At 58.9% G+C, this 17,880-nt stretch overlaps 1 protein-coding gene across 4 annotated transcripts in view; it reads right to left on the bottom strand.

The window, feature by feature from the left end:
* The window catches only part of PARVB (parvin beta), a 102,976-nt gene that overhangs the window by 24,844 nt on the left and 60,252 nt on the right, over positions 1 to 17,880 (bottom strand). For all 4 annotated transcript variants that reach the window (XM_042948075.1, XM_042948074.1, XM_042948076.1 and 1 more), the window contains exons 4-6: positions 10,333 to 10,435; positions 2,850 to 2,990; positions 1,163 to 1,278 (exon numbers count right to left, since the gene is read on the bottom strand). In XM_042948075.1, coding sequence (XP_042804009.1) covers positions 1,163 to 1,278; positions 2,850 to 2,990; positions 10,333 to 10,435 — 360 coding nt within the window. The remainder of the gene's footprint in view (positions 1 to 1,162; positions 1,279 to 2,849; positions 2,991 to 10,332; positions 10,436 to 17,880) is intronic.

The raw sequence follows: 17,880 nt of genomic DNA, 5'->3' as shown, positions 1-17,880 counted from the left end.
CGTAACCCTGGTCAGGCAGGAGGCACCAGCAAGGGCTTGCCCGGGTCAGTAAAACTTTCTAAAAACCCAAGAGATTTTCTTGGACCAAAGTGCGGGCCTGAAAGGAAATACCTCGATTACCGAGCTACACGGCACTCACGGGGCCCCCGAGTCTGACGGACGCGCCCGCGTGTCCTTGGGAAGCCTTTCCCGGCTGGCTGCCGCGAGTGAATGTCCAGGAGAAGGGCAGCAGGGATGGTCTCTGTCTCCATCACCACCACTGACCACAAACATCCCTCCTCAGGAAGCAAGCGGGGCCAAGTGGCAGTGAGTGACCCTCGCCTGATGCCAGAAAGGGGCGTTCCTGCCGGCCGGGTCAAGGCCGAGCTCCGGGGTAACGGTGGGGTCAGACGGCTTTGGGAGACCGGGGCCGGCCAGAGCCTTGCCGCCCACAGAGAGCGGAGGAGGGCAAGTGTGGAGCTGGGCATCGCAAGTACATAAGCACGCAGACGTCCAGGCCCCGGGCGTTAACCTCACGGGTCTCGTGTCTGGAACCCGAGTGTTTTCCGCGTTCAGCGTCCCCAACAGCCAGTGCGCACAGTAGGTGCTTCATGCACACTTCACAGGACAAGCGCCGAACACAAAGCCACTTGAGGGGTGTCTCCCCTCAAATGCAGGGGACACGGCAGGAAAGGCCCCTCCTCGGTCAGGAGGGCCCTGGCTCCTGCTTCCACGTCTCCAAGTGAAGCAAGAGAATGAACTCCTAGAGAGAGAGCCGGGGAACAAGGGGGATAACGGGGAACAGACCCGGAGAAGCTCTAACCGGGGCATCTGTTCATGCCGCCGGACTCAGCCCTCTCCGGTGAGGAGCAAGCTCGTTCAAGAGAACTGAATTCCAGCTACTTGGCTTTGGAGACAGATGAATGTTCTTTTTAAAAAAGCCTGGAAAATTCAACACGCTCATGCCTCTGAATCTGCCTCCCTCTCCAAATCAGGGCCGCTGCTCCCGCTCCAGTCATTTGGACCAAAGCCAGGGTAAGACACACACTGGGTCAGGCGGGGAGGACAGAAGGTGGCCTCTTAGGGGAAGAAGAAAAGGCAGCAGGAGACCTACGGGAGGAAGGCAGCCCGGCGCCCCTCCCGCGACGCCACGGGCAAGCCCACCGCCCTGTCCCATACTCACCCGCACCACCACCACCTGCACGGACACGTGCTCCGGAAGGCGGATCGGGGCCCGGAAGTGCATGGCCAGGGCGACGAGGAGGTGAAGGATGGCCACCAGGTTCTTCCCGTGAATGGCTGGTCGGGGGAGGGAAGAGGGAGCAGCTATAGACCAGGTGAGGCAGGAGCCCGGAGCCCCGGCCCACAAGGCAACGAAGACGTTGCGTCCAAATGAGACCGCGGAGAACAACCATGGGGAAAACAGCGCGGGCCGCGGAAAAACGATGGTGACGAGCACCCTGTGTTTCTGTTTTCTTTCCTGTCGGCTTAAGGTAACATGTGTAACCACTTTCAAGGGCACGGGTCTGGGGGCTTTTGGGGTTTTTTTGAGAGTGAACACAAGCAGAAGAGGGGCGGAGAGAGAGAGGGAGAGACAGACAGCAAGTGGGAAAGGGGCAGACAGAGAGAGAATCCCAAGCAGGCTCCACTCGACGCAAAGCCTGACACGAGGCTCGATCCCACAACTCTGGGATCATGACCTGAGCTGAAATCAAGAGCTGGATGCTTAACTGACTGAGGCACCCAGGCGCCCCCAAAGCAAGGTATTTTTAAAAGGCGTCAACCGGGTAGTGTGAGAAGGAGACAGAACGGGCAGGAGAGCGAAATTAGCACAAGGGAAGGGGAAAGATAGAGCTTTGCTCCAGCCCTCGGGCCCAGCCGTGGTCACAGTGAGTCCTGAGCAGGACTTCACGGCTTGCAAAACACTCGATTCCCCCCCACCGACGGCCCCCACGACCCGGGAGGTAGGCTGGGGTCTGTGGCGGGTCTCGATGCCAAGAAACCAGGCGCCAGTCTCCTCACCACAGCCTAGAGCTCATCCCTCCGAAGCACAGGGGCCCCTGGTGGCTGCCGGGGGCGGGGGGGGGGGGGGCCTCTGAGCCGGGCCCTGACTGCCCTGCTGGGGGGACAGCACCTTCTGGCTTCTCTGTCTTTTCTTTAACGTCTTTTTTAAGTTTATTTACTTTTGAGAGAGAGACAGCGCACAAGTGGGAGAGGGGCAGAGAGAGAGAGGGAGGCACAGAATCCGAAGCAGGATCCAGGCTCCAAGAGCCCGACGCGGGGCTCAAACTCGTGAGCTGCGAGGAGATCATGACCTGAGCCGAAGTTGGACGCTTACCCCACTGAGCCCCCCAGGCGCCCCGGGGCTTCTCTTGCTTCATTTAACCCTTCACCTTTCAGGCTCCGCCTCTAGGCTGGAAATACCGTGAGGTCACCTGCCTGTGGTGCCAGCACGCTCCGGGACATACCCCGGGGGCCGGCGTGATTCCTTCCCGAGGACCTGCCACAGTGGGTCACGGGTGAAACAGCCCTTTTGGTGCTGGTGCCGCGGGGACCTGGGGTTGGGTCCCTTCCACGAGCCCCACGGAGCTTCTCCGTCTTTCCCCTCCTTCCTCTGCAGGCCGCCCCTGACGCCCCAGACCAGAAACAACTCCTGTCTCCTCTGAAGCACGGGGGACCAAAGGGTAAGGCGGGAGACCTCCTCTCTCACCTAGGAGCTGGCTCCCCAGCGTGGGGACGCTGTCCTGTCCCGGCCGCCTCCCATGGGGCAGCGGCCTGAACGGGCTTGGAAAGCGCAGGCCCAGAAGCCCCAGCGAACGACACCGTGGCGAGCCGAGGGGCCGGGCTCTGTGTCCCCCGGGACTACTCACCGTCGACGGTCCACTGGAGCGCCCAGCCGTGGGGCCGCAGCAGGCCGTGCACGGCTTCCAGCACCGTCTGCAGCTTCTGCCTCTGCCCTACCTCGGACTGTGTCACCTCCGCCACGTTCAGCTTGCAGCCGGCCAGCTTTTCTGCAACAGGAAGGGGCAAGAGCAGGAGGCAGGGCGTCAGGGCCACCCGCTCGCCTGGCCGCAGCGGGGACCCTCCTGTGCCGGGGGGAACACGTGGTCCCCGAGCAGCGGGGAGCCGTCAGGACGTGGAGCCCCGCAGCTCCGAGCTTCCTAGTCCTTCCTGGGGGAAGGACGCCGGGACGGAAAGGGGGGGTGGGGTTCGAGGGCACAACCTGGGAACGCTCCGTGCGCACAAAGTGGAAAAAGCGACTCGAGGGGAAGCAGGGGGCTGACGTGCAGGGAGGGAGCTGGAGCCCAGGAGGCCGTGCGGTGGCCTCACGGCGGGAAGGGGGCTCCGAGGAAGAACGCAGAGGGTCTCGGATGTGGCCTTCCGCCTCCCCGCGCTCACGGTCCCCTTCTTGTTTCTCTGACATCCGGACGCCGCTTCGGGACCACGAGACGCTCCCAGGTACCGCCGCTACCTCCTCACCCACGGGGAGCGGGGAGCAACCCGGCGGAGCCAGACAAGACCGGCCACCTGGAGGTGGGGGACTGACCCCGAGCCCGGCCTCAGCCACGGGCCCCCTCCACGTCCCCGCCTGCTAAGGCGTGGGTGTCTCCGGACGGGGCTCCTCCGGGAAGCAACAGCAGCGGCACCGCAGGGGCAGAGGCACCTGGGGGCCGGGGGGCGGCTGCCGGCCGTGGCACCGACGGGAGGGGCAGCGTAAAAGCCGTGCAGTCCAGGCTGGTCTCAGTGGTCCCCGCAGAGCCCTGGGCTCAGCATTGGCTCTGCAGGCCCCGCTGTTTCAACGTCCTCTCCCCAGGGCCTCTCCTCCCTCGAAGAGAACAAACGCAAGCACTCTGGATGCTCCCTCCAGGATGATGTTATACAGCAATGCCTGCGGGGCTTGGGACATGCCCTCCCTCCTCCTCCCTCCCTCCCCTCCTCCTTCCTTCCTCCCTCCCTTCTTCTTCCTTCCTCCCTCCCTCCCTCCTCCCTCCCTCCTTCCTTTCTTCCTCCCTCCCTCCTCCCTCCCTCCTTCCTTCCTGCTGTCCTTCCTTCCTCCCTCCCTCCCTCCCTTCCTCCCTCCCTCCTTCTCCCTCCCTTCCTTCCTCCCTCCCTTCCTCCCTCCCTCCTCCCTCTCTCCCTCCCTTCCTTCCTTCCTGCTTTCCTTCCTTCCTTCCTCCCTCCCTGCTTCCTTCCTTCCTCCCTCCCTTCCTTCCTGCTTTCCTTCCTTGCTTCCTCCCTCCCTTCCTCCTTCCTTCCTCCCTCCCTTCTTCTTCCTTCCTCCCTCCCTTCCTCCTTCCTTCCTTCCTCCCTCCCTCCCTCCTTCCTCCTTCCTTGCTTCCTCCCTCCCTCCTCCTCCCTCCCTCCTTCCTTGCTTCCTCCCTCCCTCCTCCTCCCTCCCTCCTTCCTTCCTGCTGTCCTTCCTTCCTTCCTTCCTCCCTCCCTCCTTCCCTCCCTTCCTCCCTCCTTCCTTCCTGCTTTCCTTCCTTGCTTCCTCCCTCCCTTCCTCCTTCCTTCCTTCCTCCCTCCCTGCTTCCTTCCTCCCTCCCTCCCTTCCTTTCCCCCTCCTTCCTTTCTTTCCTTCCTTCCTTTCTTCCCTCCCTTCCTTCCCTCCCTCTCTGCTTCCTCCCCTCCTCCCTGCTTTCCTTCCTTCATTCCTTTCTTCCCTCCCCCCCCCACTTCCCCCCATCCTCCCTGTCTCCCTCCCTTCCTCCCTCCCTCTCTTCCCTCCTGCCCACCTACCCACCTCCCTCCCTTCATCAGCTCACAATATGAGCACCTTCTGTGCGCCAGGCACTGTCCTGGGGCTAGGTGCAGCACAGACCAGAGAGCTCTCTAGTGGGAAGGCACCACATCTAAGTAACATCAGGTCGGCAGCGGTGAGCACTAAAAACAAAACTTTGCTGCAGGGGATGGGTCCCCACTTATATATTTTGATGTCCCTCCGCATCTAGTAGGTCCTGGCTGAATAACCCACAGCTGTCTGTCTGCATGATCACCCCGAAAATACACAGCAGCACCCCCCCCAGGTGTTACAGGGTGGAGAAGGGGATCCTGGGGAAGGAGGGAGGGTTACAGAGCTGTGTGGTCTGAGAGCCTCGCCCACCAGAAGGGCACCCAGCACACCTCCGCCGTCAGCTCTGCCAGCCGACCCTGCAGACTGAACGCGGCTGTGGTACCCAGCGGGGGGGGGGGGGGGGGGGGGGGGTAGTGATAGAGACGGGAAGGGACCTGTGCTAGCTCGTTAGGGCTGCAATTCCAGAACACCACAGACCCGGGACTTAGGCAGTGAAAATGTCCGTGCTCGCGATCCTGGAGGATGAAAGCCTGAGATCAGGGGGTGGACAGAGCTGGCTTCTCCTGAGGCCCCTCTCCTTGGCCTGCAGACGGGCCGCTTCTCGCTGTGTCCTCATATGGGTTCCCCCCCTCCCGCCCCCACCATGTGTCCTTGTCCCGATCTCCTTAAAGGGACACCAGCCATACGGGTTTAGGGTCTACCCCCAAGGACCTCGTTTTAACTTAATGACCTCTAGAAAGACCCAGTCTCCATTCGAGGACCTGGGGGTTAGGACTTCAACTTATGGATTCTGGGGGACACAATTCAGCCCAAGACAGGACCCGAGGAGGCTGGCTACGGCTGGGGGCTGCCTGCGGCTGTCCTGAAGGGCTCTGCCCCGTGGGACAGAATAAAACATCTGGCTGCCGGCATTTCCAGGCATCACTCTGCCTACGGACGGGCTGCGGGGGCGGCTCAGGGCTGTGCGGCGGCCAGGACCTGCCTTCAGAGCACAGAAAGGGACGGAGGAAGGGGAGGGCGGATTCTCGGATGCGACAGGCAAACGGGGGTGATGCTGAACGCAGGGCCGTGGACGCTCCTTACGCCGGAAGGGCCTGCCTTTTGCAAGGAGAAGGGAGTGCCCGGAGTCAGAAGCAGGACAGGAGCCAGCCGGGGAGCCCCCGGGACCCCAGCGTGGGCACCCTCCCTCTGCCCACAGAAGGTCCACCCGCAGAAGAGTCACATCCACCAAAACCTGCCACCTGGCAGGGTCAGCAGCTGCCTCAGAGTCTGCTCCCAAGAAGAGGGACACGTCTGGGGTCCTGCCAATGACTTGCACTTGGTGATCTCACGAGGCCCAACCCAGTCTCTGTCCTCACAGCCACTCCCGTCTCCCCGAATCACCTTCTCCTCTACCCGTCCCTCCCGAACACGGTGCCTGCCTGGCGCCTCCGCCCTCGTGGCTGGACCCTTCAGACCCCTCTCCGGGGCCCCTCCGCTTCCCGACCCCTTCCCGACCGCCCGGGGCCCAGGTCTCTGACTTCTCCTCTCTCTAGACGCACAGAAGTCAGCTTTGGCCTTGGCGCTCGGCCACAAACTCCTCCTGGCTTTGGCTTCTGCCTTTGGACAGCGAGCCGAACGTCTCGTCTACACTCCCGATAGGACTCCTGGGGTCCCGGGCTCAGGGGCCATGTGATCCCACGGGTGACGTCATCAGCGATACAACCGGGCGAGACACGCTGATTTCCTGTTAATATCTGAATATTCTCTCCCTTTGTTCTTTTCCTCAGAGGAGCGTGTCAAACCGTCTGCTTGACACGCGGGAGAGAAGATCTTCCAATGGGAAGGGAGGGCGTCTGCTCCGTGATAAAAAAGGCTGCCAGAGCCAGAGTGAGCCTCATGTCAGTCTGTAGGCGGTCACCTACGTAGCAGGCGGTCCCACAGAGGCTCCAGACCCATGGCTGCACCCGCTGGGGCCACCGGAAGACGGGGACCCAAAGGACATGCCTTGCGGGGCGAGAATCCTTACCAGACACCTGCTCTACAGACGCCCCGTCACTCACCACCAGGGAGGCACCAGCATCCTTCGTGAGCAGCCAAGGCTGAAATGTGGATGCAAATTCACCGCCTGTCCCGGGATCCGGACACAGGGTACCGCGGCCACCCTGCTAACACGAAGGCTTAGAACATGTTTTTTGAGCAACTGGGAGAATGAAGCCACAGATACGTGCAAAAGAACCAGAAAGAAAAAATCTAAGGGAGTATAATACTCTTGAGTCTGCTTCTGAAAACGCTAGGAGGCATCTCCCCCAGGTCAGGGCACTGTTTCAATAACAGCATCACCCACAGCCAATTCTTTGGGTCCGAGAGCCAAAGGGGAGCTAGGTCTTTGCCGCGGATGAGGAGGGCAGCTGGTGACACGTCGGAAGGCTGCTCGCACCCGGTGTCAGCCTAAGATCCGTGGGCTCCCGCCCCTTCTCTGTTGAAAAGGAGTGTCTGCCATCACGTATTTCTAGTTTAGTGACCCCGAGGACAATGCAGTCCCGGACAGTGCTGAGGACGACCCTGAGAATGACCCTATCAACACGACGATCCAACACATTAAAATTCTGGGGCACCTGGGTGTTTCAGGCAGTTAAGCATCCAACTCTTGGCTTCTGCTCAGGTCATGATCTCGCGGTTCATGGGTTCGAGCCCCACGTGGGGCTCTGCGTGGACAGCCTGCTCTCTCTCTCTCTGCCTCTCACCCACTCATGCACACATGTAGGTGCGCTCCTCTCTCTCTCTCAAAAAGAAACATTTTTTAAATAAATGAAAATAAATAAAACATCAAAATCCTGACACTGTTTCCTATTCACGTACGATTTGCATACAGCATTATATTAGTTTCACGTGTACAATACAAGGGTTCAACCCGACCAATGTTTAAACATTTCTTAAATGTTTACTTATTCTTTCATAAATAGGGAGAGTGTGCGCACAAGGGAGGGGCAGAGAGAGAGACAGAGCATCAAGCAGGCTCTGCCCTGCCAGCACAGAGCCCAGCGCAGGGCTTGAACTCACAAACCGCTGCGAGACGGTGACCTGAGCTGAGATCAAGAGGCGGATGCTTAGTTAACCAGCTGAGCCAGCCAGGCAACTCCCACCCCCAACATCTTTAATAATCAACTTGTGATCATTATTAACAATCCCGGTAACATTTCAGATTTATTCTTGGACCGCAGAAGTCACTCTAAGATGGGGATCCTTGGCTCAGCCAAATACCTATGAACTCTCGGCCGCACGGCATCCAGCCAAATCACGAATCCGAACACCCTCTCCAGGAGAGGCCATCGGATCCCACGGTGTTAAACATCATCTCTGCACCGCCGAGCTCCACCCCCACCGGCCGCCGAGCTCCACCCCCACCGGCCGCCGACTCAGGGAGGACGGGCCCCCACCGAGGTAAAGCCACCTCCTGGTCCCCCACCCACCTCGCTATTCCCAAGGGGCTCCTGGTTCACCGGCTGCTCAGAACACAAACCTGGCTGTCGGCCTTGACTCCTCTGGCAGCCTCCACCTCCAACACACCCTCCCGGGGTCCACACCTCCACCCCAGTCTCAGCCTCTTTATCTGAGGCCCAGGCTGTCCTAACAGCGTTCTGACTATCTCAGCTCCTACTCCCGCCCCCCGCCCCCTCCATTCTATTCTGTACCCAGAAGCCCAGGTGACTTTTTAAAACCCTTAACTCAGATCGTGTCACAGCCCTGCTCAAAACCTCCAGTGGCTCCCTGTCACTTGCAATAAAAGCCTTTGTCCACCAGAGCTGCATGTGATCTGGTTTTATCCAGGCCCCCACCCCCTCCCCCCACGACTCGCAGCCTCCTGTCACTGGGCTTTAAATGCTACGGCCTCTTCCTCACCTCAGAGTCTCGGCCTGGAATGTTCTTCTGAGGCTGGCTGTGCAGACGCCGGCTCAGACGTCCAATCTCCAGAGGGGCTGCCCCCACCGCCCGGCCCCTCTCTGCCCCATGACCCTCTGGCTTCCTTCCTTGCCCTTGGCCACTCTCTTAAAGCGTCTGTTTGCGACCCATGATATTTCTCTTTCTTCCCTCTGCCAGAATGTAGGGGGACAGCTGGGCGAGGGGGACCCCCTCCCTCTTGCTACCACTGCGTCCCCAGAGCCTAGATCCACACCTGCCACACGATGAAACGGTGCCCAACAGAGGAATGACCAAAACAAACATGACAAAGGTACTTTCTGACGGCAAAGTGGATAAGGACACGACACGGGGGCCATCGATCGTGCGCCCTCCGCGCGGGTTACTGGGGCGGTTCCCTCCTCCCAGCCCCCGCAGGGTTCCCTCCAATCAGAGGGTCCCCCGAGAGCGGCCACGCACAGAGGGCGCAAGCTCCGCCCAGGGACGCCCCGCCCAGGGACGCCCCGCCCAGGGACGCCCCGCCCAGGGACGCCCCGCCCAGGGACGCCCCGCCCAGGGACGCCCCGCCCAGGGACGCCCCGCCCAGGGACGCCCCGCCCAGGGACGCCCCGCCCGCCCGAGGAAGGGTCCTCCCTCCCTGGGCGCCCTCCCCTGAGCTGCGGCCCCCAGGCCCTGCAGCTGTCAAGTCTCTGCTACGACAACGGGGAGAAATGCGGTCCCAGGGCAGCTGGGAGCCCAGGCAGCAGGCCGACAGGCCCCCCCCGGATGCTGGGGGCTCAGGATCTGTTCTTGACCTCTAGGAAGTGTGTTATCCACATACAAGGGGACACTGTGTCTTTGAGGCCACCTCACAGGGTGTTCGGGGACCCCCAAAACACATCAGAGCGCCCTGAAGCCGAGGGACCCTTCCGGCGTCTTGGGGTGGGGGGGGAGGGGAGGACCCAGACACACAGTCCTTTCACTTCCGGCAAAAGGAGCCCACAGCCCCTGTGGTGTCGAAAGGGCAGGGTCCATACCTAGAAACCGTGGCCCTGCCGCTCACAGGAGCTGGGGGACTCGACAGCCCCCGCGCTTGCTTTCGGTGCTTTGTCTTTGTTTTAACCACCACTCGCTGGCGGGAGACGCGTGCCAGGCGCCCTGCATCTGTCGCTTCGGTGCGGGACTTCCGCTGGCCCCAGCCGACAGCGGTCACCACCCGCACCCCACACCCGTCTGCCCCCAGGGCACAGCCCACTCACACAGTATCTGCTGGGGACCTGGCCCCTCGGCCACCCACCCACCCACCCGGAACGAGCCGGCACAGGCCTCACCGTTGGGACGAGAGAGCACGCGAGGCCACCAGGAGGGCTGACCGGCACAGGAAGGGGTGATGCTCTTGCCCCATTTCCCTGCCCCCCACCCCCAACCCACAGGACTGCTCTGGAAGCCTTGTGTGGCCTGCTGCAGCCCCGAGGCCGGGGGCTCTGGCGGAATGCCCACCATGGACATGATCAGAGAGCAGGCGGCCCGGGAGCCACCGCCGAGGAGCGTGGGCTCAGGGCTGCGGCTCTAAGGCTCTCGGCACGTGTGACCCGTGCCGCCCTGTGGGAATCGAGCCCCGGTCCCGGCCCCGGGACCGCCCTGCTGTGGCCCTGTGCTGGGCACGCCCGAGGACTCACCCAAGAGCTTCTGCAGCACCTGGCCGTCGTAAAGGTCCTCCTCTAGCTGCTTCACGATGATCCTCTCCTCCACCAGCACATCGTTGACCCAGTCGATGAGAACCTGGGGGCAAACAGTGTTACGGCCTCACCCGCCATGCCACGTGGACCAGGGCGATGACTGGGCAAGCCCAGAGCTGAAGGCGGCTGGACACCGAGACGGACACGCCCCGGCACAGCGGCCGGGGGGCAGGATGGGAAAGGCCCATCTCCCGGCCCCCCCAACACCTCCTGGGCTGCCAGACTTCCCGTGGGACTTCATGAGAGGACGGGCAGGGGGCGGCCACCACGGTGGCCATGGACGTCCTCCTGGCAGGAACTTGGGTACATGGGGAAACTCTCAGCAAAAGGAAAGGATGAACTCGTTCACCATGGCTTGGAGGAGGAGGGATTACACGAGGAACATCAGCGGCTCTGTCCCGCGTGGCCCGCGGCCATAAAATGTCCATCCCTCCTCTCCCAAAGGATCTGCAGCTCGTGTCACCCTGAGCCTAAGGCCGTGGAGAGAAGGGGGTCCCCTATGGCCCGTTCCTGACAGGCTCTGAGCAACTCCCGTCCTTCTCAACGGCTTTCCTGAGACCGAATTCGCACGCCACACAGTTCACCCTCCGAAAGTGTGCGATTCGGCGGCTTTTAATCTGCTCGCAGGATCATGCAACCATCACCACTGTTAACTGGAGACCAGCTTCCTCGCCCCAAAGAAACCCCGCGCCCAGGAGCAGGCACCCCCTACCCGCCCCTTCCAACCAGGCAGCTGTTTTCTCTCCGGGTTTGCCTATTCTGGGTATTTCACGCAAACTGGATTTCATGTAAATTACATGCCAGTATCATATGTGAACTTTTGTGTCTCGCTCCTCTCACTGGGCAGGCTGTTTCCAAAGCTCATCCGCGGCGACGCTCGCGCCACATTTTTGGCTTCGCTGAGTGATGGCCTTGTGATGTGGGCGTCAGTCCCCACGGGGACCCGCGCTCTTTTCTCCAGGCCAGCCTTCCGCTGGAGACTTTTCTCGACGAGGCTCCCATTCTCCTCACCGGTGACGCGTTGTAAGAGAAGACAGCTTTCAGCGGGGAAAAGATCCACGGAGAAACAGGATTCCTTGGCCGAGCCTGCCGAAGGCACTTCACAAAACGAAATGGACGCCTGGACGGACCGGATCCCAACACAGCAGCTGGACCCCACTCCCCTGCCCGTGACTTGACCGCACCATCAGCCCCCGGCCGAGCTGCCTCCCCTCCCGCTTTCCAGAACTCTCTTCCACGGACATCATGCTTGCCCGGCGTGTGCCCTCCTCTGACCACCCCCCCTCCCCTTCCAGTTCGCTTGAGGACAGGGTCCTCCTTGAGCTTTACAAGGCAGGTCTCCAAGGTCTCTCCCTGGAGGACTCTCTTCCAAGGCCAGCTCATGCCCTCCCACACCTTCCGACGCTGTCCCCAAATCAGAAACCCCTCGAGATACAGCCCCACCTCCACGATCCTTCAGCTCAGGTGTTCCTAAAAGCATCTCTGAAAGAATCCATCGCCCTCCAAACCTGCCCCTTTTTCTAGGAAAGAAGCAGAACAGCATCCACCACTTTCAAGAGCCTGGACGTCCCCCCTCACCCCACTTCTCCCCACCTCATAACTGGGTCCACTTTTTCACACCCTCCTCTTCACTCCCCTTGACAAAACCACCTCCCCGAAGCAAGGCTGGTTCCAATTGAGCATCCTGCCTCCTTGCTGGTGTTCTTTAAATACGCCCAAGTCCTCTCTGCCTCAGGACCTTTGCACATGCCGTTCCTGCCACCCTGAACACATCTCCCTCCCCACCAGCTGGCTGCTGGCTCTCACTCATCCTTCGGGTCTCAAGCTTCTGGATCATTCTCTGATCACCCTACCCGCCCCCCCAGGCCACAGGCCGCCCCCCCCCCCACCCACTCACTCACCACACCCAAGCGCTGTTTCCCTGTTCACATCTACACTGGGAACACGCCTTTGTCTGTAATGATCTCCCCCAGTGGACTTGAAGCTCTCTGAGGGCGGGAACTATGGCACTAAGGGGCTCTGTCCCCAGCACGCGGGGACCCCTGCCCGGCACTGGTGCTCTAGAAGCAGGTACCGAGTCGATTAATTAATTTGCTGAGCCTCCGCCACGCGCCAGGCTCTGGGAATAAATAAGACAAAAGGGGCCTCTGGTCTTACGTTCTAATCGGACATTAGAGGAAACACAACAGACACACTTTCAGACTGTGCTCGATATTATAAAGAAAACGAGGCAGGACACAGCGGAGAAGCCTGTCAGCCACCTCAGCCACGTGATGGAGGCCGACGCCCACGGGATCAGTCACGTCGGCACTTCACGCATCTGGGGCTCCTCCTAAAACCCATCGCCCCAGTCTGACCCTGAGAAGCACATCAGGCAAGTTCCCACCGAGAGGAATTCTACAGAATTCCTGATCCACCCTCCTCAAAACGGGCAAGGTGATCATAAGCAAGGAATCGCCACAGCCCCGAGGCGCTAAGGAGACACGATGCCGCTGTAACGTGGGATCCCGGAAGGGGTCCTGGCCACAAAACAGACGGAAAAATAAGGAAATGTGGATAAAAGGTGGACTTTGGTTAATAACAACGCATTAATCCTGAACAAGTGCACCCCGGTGATAGGAGAGGCTCATAATGGAGAAAACTGGGTGTGGGCATATGGGAACCCTCTGTAGGATGTTTGCTGTTTTTCTGTAAATTTCAAACTGTTGAAATATAATCAAGTCTGTCGCCTGGGCGCCTGGCGGCTCAGTCGGTTGAGACTCCGACTCTTGATTTCGGCTCAGGTCACGATCTTACAGTTTGTAGGTTCAAGCCCCGCGTCGGGCTCTGTGCTCACAGCATAGAACCTGCTTGGGATTCGTTCATTCATTCTCTCTCTCTCTCTCTGCCCCTCCGCTGCTCGGACTCTATCTCTCTCAAAATAAATACAAATAAACTTAAAAAAAAAAAGTCTATTGGAAAGAACAGGACAGAGTTTGGGGGGTAGAGAGGGTATCAGGGACCAGGAGATCGGGGGGGAGGCATCTGAGCAGAGATAGGAAGGAGGAGGGCATGAACCACGTGGCCACCTGGAAGGGCAGGGGACGTGCCAGGCCAGGACGCTGGGGTGGGAGGACCGGGGAGGGAGACACAGAGCCAGCCCTGGACGTCCACCTGGCCTCGAGGACAGCGGCCGGGAAGCCGTTCAGGGCAGTGGTGAGCAGAGTGGTCGTGGACACTAGGGGGTCAGAGGCTGGACCCCGACATGACGGAGGACACAGGTAGGGCGGGAACAGGGGTCGGAGATGCCCCTGGGAACGGGCAGGCGAACAGGGCAGAGGACCAGGAGTGGGAGGGAGGGAGGGAGGGAGGGAGGGGGGACGGGCTGGGCAGGTGCGTGGGGCACGTCCACGGTGCTGAGGCCTCGGGAATGACGTGGGAAGGGAGGACACCTGCACCTGTACCACAGGCTGGAGGCACCATGAGGGAAGAGACAGCTGCCAGTCCAGGGAGGCAGGGAAAGATCTGGAAGCAGCCGGGAGCATCTGCAGACGGGAGGACATCTGTCCCCCTCCTGCCCCGACATCCATGGGGTGAGGCAGAGACCCAGCAAGGCATCTGGACCCCATCGCCCGCCGTCTCAGGGCCCCAGTTACATAGCTGCGGGGGCGGAGTCAGGGACCCCAGAGACCCACGCCATGCCTTCGCCTCCCCCTGGCCACCAGCCACCTGACTCCCGGCGGGAACCCCTCACCCTCGATCCCTTAATCCCACAAAGCTCCACCACGGTCCTTCCATCGACAATTTTACAGCGATTATTGGAGTCAAGTGACAGTCTCGCATGTAACACAACAGCTGGCACTGGGAACCTTCCCCGTGCCAGGCTGTGGGGGGCAAAGGTGTCCCCGACCTCCGGGAGTCGGCGCTCCCCTGGCAGACGGGCAGAGAGATGAATTATGAGCAAGAGTGGAGGGAACGGCAGAATCCAGGCCTCGCTCGCAAACACGCGCTCGCTCACTCTCAAAATAAGTAAATCAACTTTAAAAAATGAAAAATAGCTAAATAAGTACCAGATAAGTGACTACTAATCACGTCCCTAATGTCGTTTATAATTTTTTGGCTAATGGCTTTTAAACAATTTTGTAGGCAGAGCGTTTCTTTTTTTTTTTAATTTTTTAATGTTTATTTCTGGGACAGAGACAGAACACAAGCAGGGGAGGGACAGAGAGAGAGAGGGAGACGCAGAATCGGAAGCAGGCTCCAGGCTCCGAGCCGTCAGCACAGAGCCCGACGTGGGGCTCGAACTCACGGACCGAGAGATCATGACCTGAGCCTAAGTCGGTCGCTTAACCGACTGAGCCACCCAGGCGCCCCTGTGGGCAGAGTTTAAAAATGCCCCCTAAGAGCCCGGGCTGCTGTGATGATGGTATACACCCCATGATTAGGCTCGTTTGGACCCAGTTGACCTCAAGAAAGAGAGACTATCCAGGAGGGCCTGACCTAATCACGTGAGCCCTTTGAACGTGACCAGGAGGTCAGAGACCACAGTCCGAGAGAGAGGGGCAACACGCCGGGGGGGGGGGGGGGATTCTCCTTTGCTGGCTCTGAGGACGGCGGCCCCCCCTGGAGAGGACAGGCCTCTCGGGGCGGAGAGCTGATGCGTCCCCGGAGCCCCCAGAAAGGAACTCATCCGGTGACACCCTGAGCAGCGAGCCCGGCCACACCACGCGGACCTCTGGCCTACGGAACTGTGCGCGGATAAACGCATGTGGCTTTACGCGGCTGAACGGGTACTTGGGTACAGGTGGAGAGAAAAGTAAAACGCCATATCCTGTCACACATTTCAAGCATCCGCGTCCCATGCAAACGCCCCCACCACCACCACCTACGAAACGCACCGCGCCGTGGGACCCGGGGTCCGTGCTGGATGCCCGGCTCTCCCCGGGTTTTAGCCGTGTGACCTTGGGCCTGTCACTTAGCCCCTGCGGTCCTCAGAGTCTCCGTGAAAAAGACGACAAATCAATTCCTATCCCCGTGTGTGCTGTGGGACCCGGCAATTCCAGCTCCAGAAGCTTCCGCCAAGATACTCGTCCAAACGTGCCCCTAAGACACCGACTGACGCTGGAACGATTCTAAATTTTGCGCAGGAAAAGCTGTATACGCAAAACACGAAGCCTGAAGGGACACAGATAGAAGAAAATTGCCACTGCCTTCTGTTTGCTTTTTGTCTTCCAGATTTCCACAGCGTGTCGATATATATTGCCGTGGTAGATAGGAAAAAAATAATAATAAATACTATTAAAACAAATCACCATCCAGATGGCTTCTTTGCAGAAGCGGACAAGCAGGTCCTAAAACGCATATGGAAACTCAAGGGCTCCCCTTGAGCCAAAACAATCTTGAAGAAGAGGGAAAAAAACGTTGGAGAACTCCCACTTCCCGACTTCAAACGTTAACTAAAAACCCGCGGTAATAAAAGCACGCGGCACGGGCCTAAGGACGGACACAGAGACCAACAGAACGCCACTGGGAGCCGTGAAGAAATCTCCCAAACCACCAAAGTAAAAAGCAGATAACAGCGGACTGAAACAAAACTAAACACTTTTGTCCCTCCAGAGATACCCGGCAAGGAAGGAAAAGGACGGGCCACAGTATGGGAGAAGAGTTTGCAAATCTCAAGAGACGATTTCTCTCCAGGATACATAAAGTGCTCTCAGAACTCAGCAATAAAAAGACAACCGGTTTTAAAATGGGCAAGAGATCTGAAGAGACGTTTCTCCGAGGACCCGGGCGCACGCCCAACGCACGGAAAGATGGTCAGCGCCACGTGCGATGAGGCAAATGCAAGTCAGAGCGAAGGGGACATGCCGCCTAGGGCAGCCGTAATCAAAAAGATGTATAATAGGGGCGCCCGGGGGGCTCAGTCGGTCGAGCGTCCGACTTCGGCTCAGATCATGATCTCGCAGTTCGTGGGTTCAAGCCCCGCGTCGGGCTCTGTGCCAACAGCTCGGAGCCTGGAGCCCGCTTCCCATTCTGTGTCTCCCTCTCTCTCTGCCCCTCCCCTGTTCATGCTCTGTCTCTTCGTCTCTCTCTCTCTCTCTCTCTCTCAAAAATAAACACTAAGAAAACTTAAAAAAAAAAAAAGACGTATAATAAACAGTGTTGGCAAGGATATGGAGAAACCAGGACCTTTCATACATTGCTGAAGGGACCGTAAAATGGTTGAACCGCTCTGCAAAACAGTCTGGCTATTTCTCAGAAGGTGAGACATAAAATTATCAGCTGACCCAGCAATGCCGGAGAACTGAACACACGTGTCCCCGCAAAATCTCGTACACAGATGTTCAATACCTTCCCTGTTTCAAACAGCCAAAAGGTGGAAACAACCCAAGGTCCATCAACAGATGAAGGGGGTATATGGTCCATCCAGCATACCATGGAATGTTATTCAGCCATAAAAAAGGAACAGCTGCTACAACACAGATATATCATTTTTTTTTTAAGTGTATTTATTTATTTTGAGAGACAGAGAGAACAAGAGGGAGAGGGGCAGAGAGCAGGAGAGAGAGAATCCCAAGCAGGCTTCATTCACACTGCCAGCTCAGAGCCCGACGCGGGGCTTGAACTCACAAACTGGGAGATCATGACCTGAGCGGAAACCAAGAGTCAGATGCTTTTGTTTTTTTAATTTTTTTTTAATGTTTATTTATTTTTGACAGAGAGAGAGAGAGAGAGAGCGAGTGAGCATGAGCAGGGGAGGGGCAGGGAGAGAGGGAGACACAGAATCGGAAGCAGACTCCAGGCTCCGAGCTGTCAGCACAGAGCCCAACGCGGGGCTCAAACTCACAGACCGCGAGATCATGACCTGAGCCGAAGTCAGATGCTCAAACTAACTTCACCCCACAGGTGAATCTTTCCAATATTACGCCAAGTGAAAGAAGCCAGTCACAAAAGGCCACACATCGTATGATTCCCCTTATGCAAAATACCCAGAATGGGCAGGTTTATGGAGACAGAATAATTCCAAAGGGACAGTGGCTGCCGGCAGGGGGGGGGAGGGGAAGGAGTAGGGACTGACTGTTGGTGGTGGCGGGGCCGGGGGGGGGGGGGTCTTTTGGGAGTGAGGACAATGACAGCGTTCCTAAATTGACGGAGGCAGTGGCTGCGTGGCTGTAGGCGCAGCCGAACTCCCGCTAAACCGTTCGGGATGTGAACTCCATCTCGATAAAGCGGTGACTGAATGACTCTCAGGAAGGCAGAGGGTAACATCTGCTTCCGCGGGGTCATTCTGAGGATTTGGGGAGGTGATGTGGCTGGCAGTCCTAAGCGGCTACGACGGTCCCCGCAGACGTGAGCGTGGCCACCCCCGGAGCTCTTCGCATGTGACCATCCCCAGAGCTCTCCGCAAGTCAAAAGCCCCTTTCTGATTCACTCAGCATAGCCAGCAGCACCTCGTATATACCAGAGGCCCCCCTAGGCACTGGAGATATAAACATGACCTCATCTGTG

Source organism: Panthera leo, chromosome B4, assembly GCF_018350215.1.
Source record: "Panthera leo isolate Ple1 chromosome B4, P.leo_Ple1_pat1.1, whole genome shotgun sequence".
In the NCBI taxonomy this organism is placed as follows: Eukaryota; Metazoa; Chordata; class Mammalia; order Carnivora; family Felidae; genus Panthera; species Panthera leo.
This window is presented reverse-complemented; position numbering and strand designations above follow the sequence as displayed.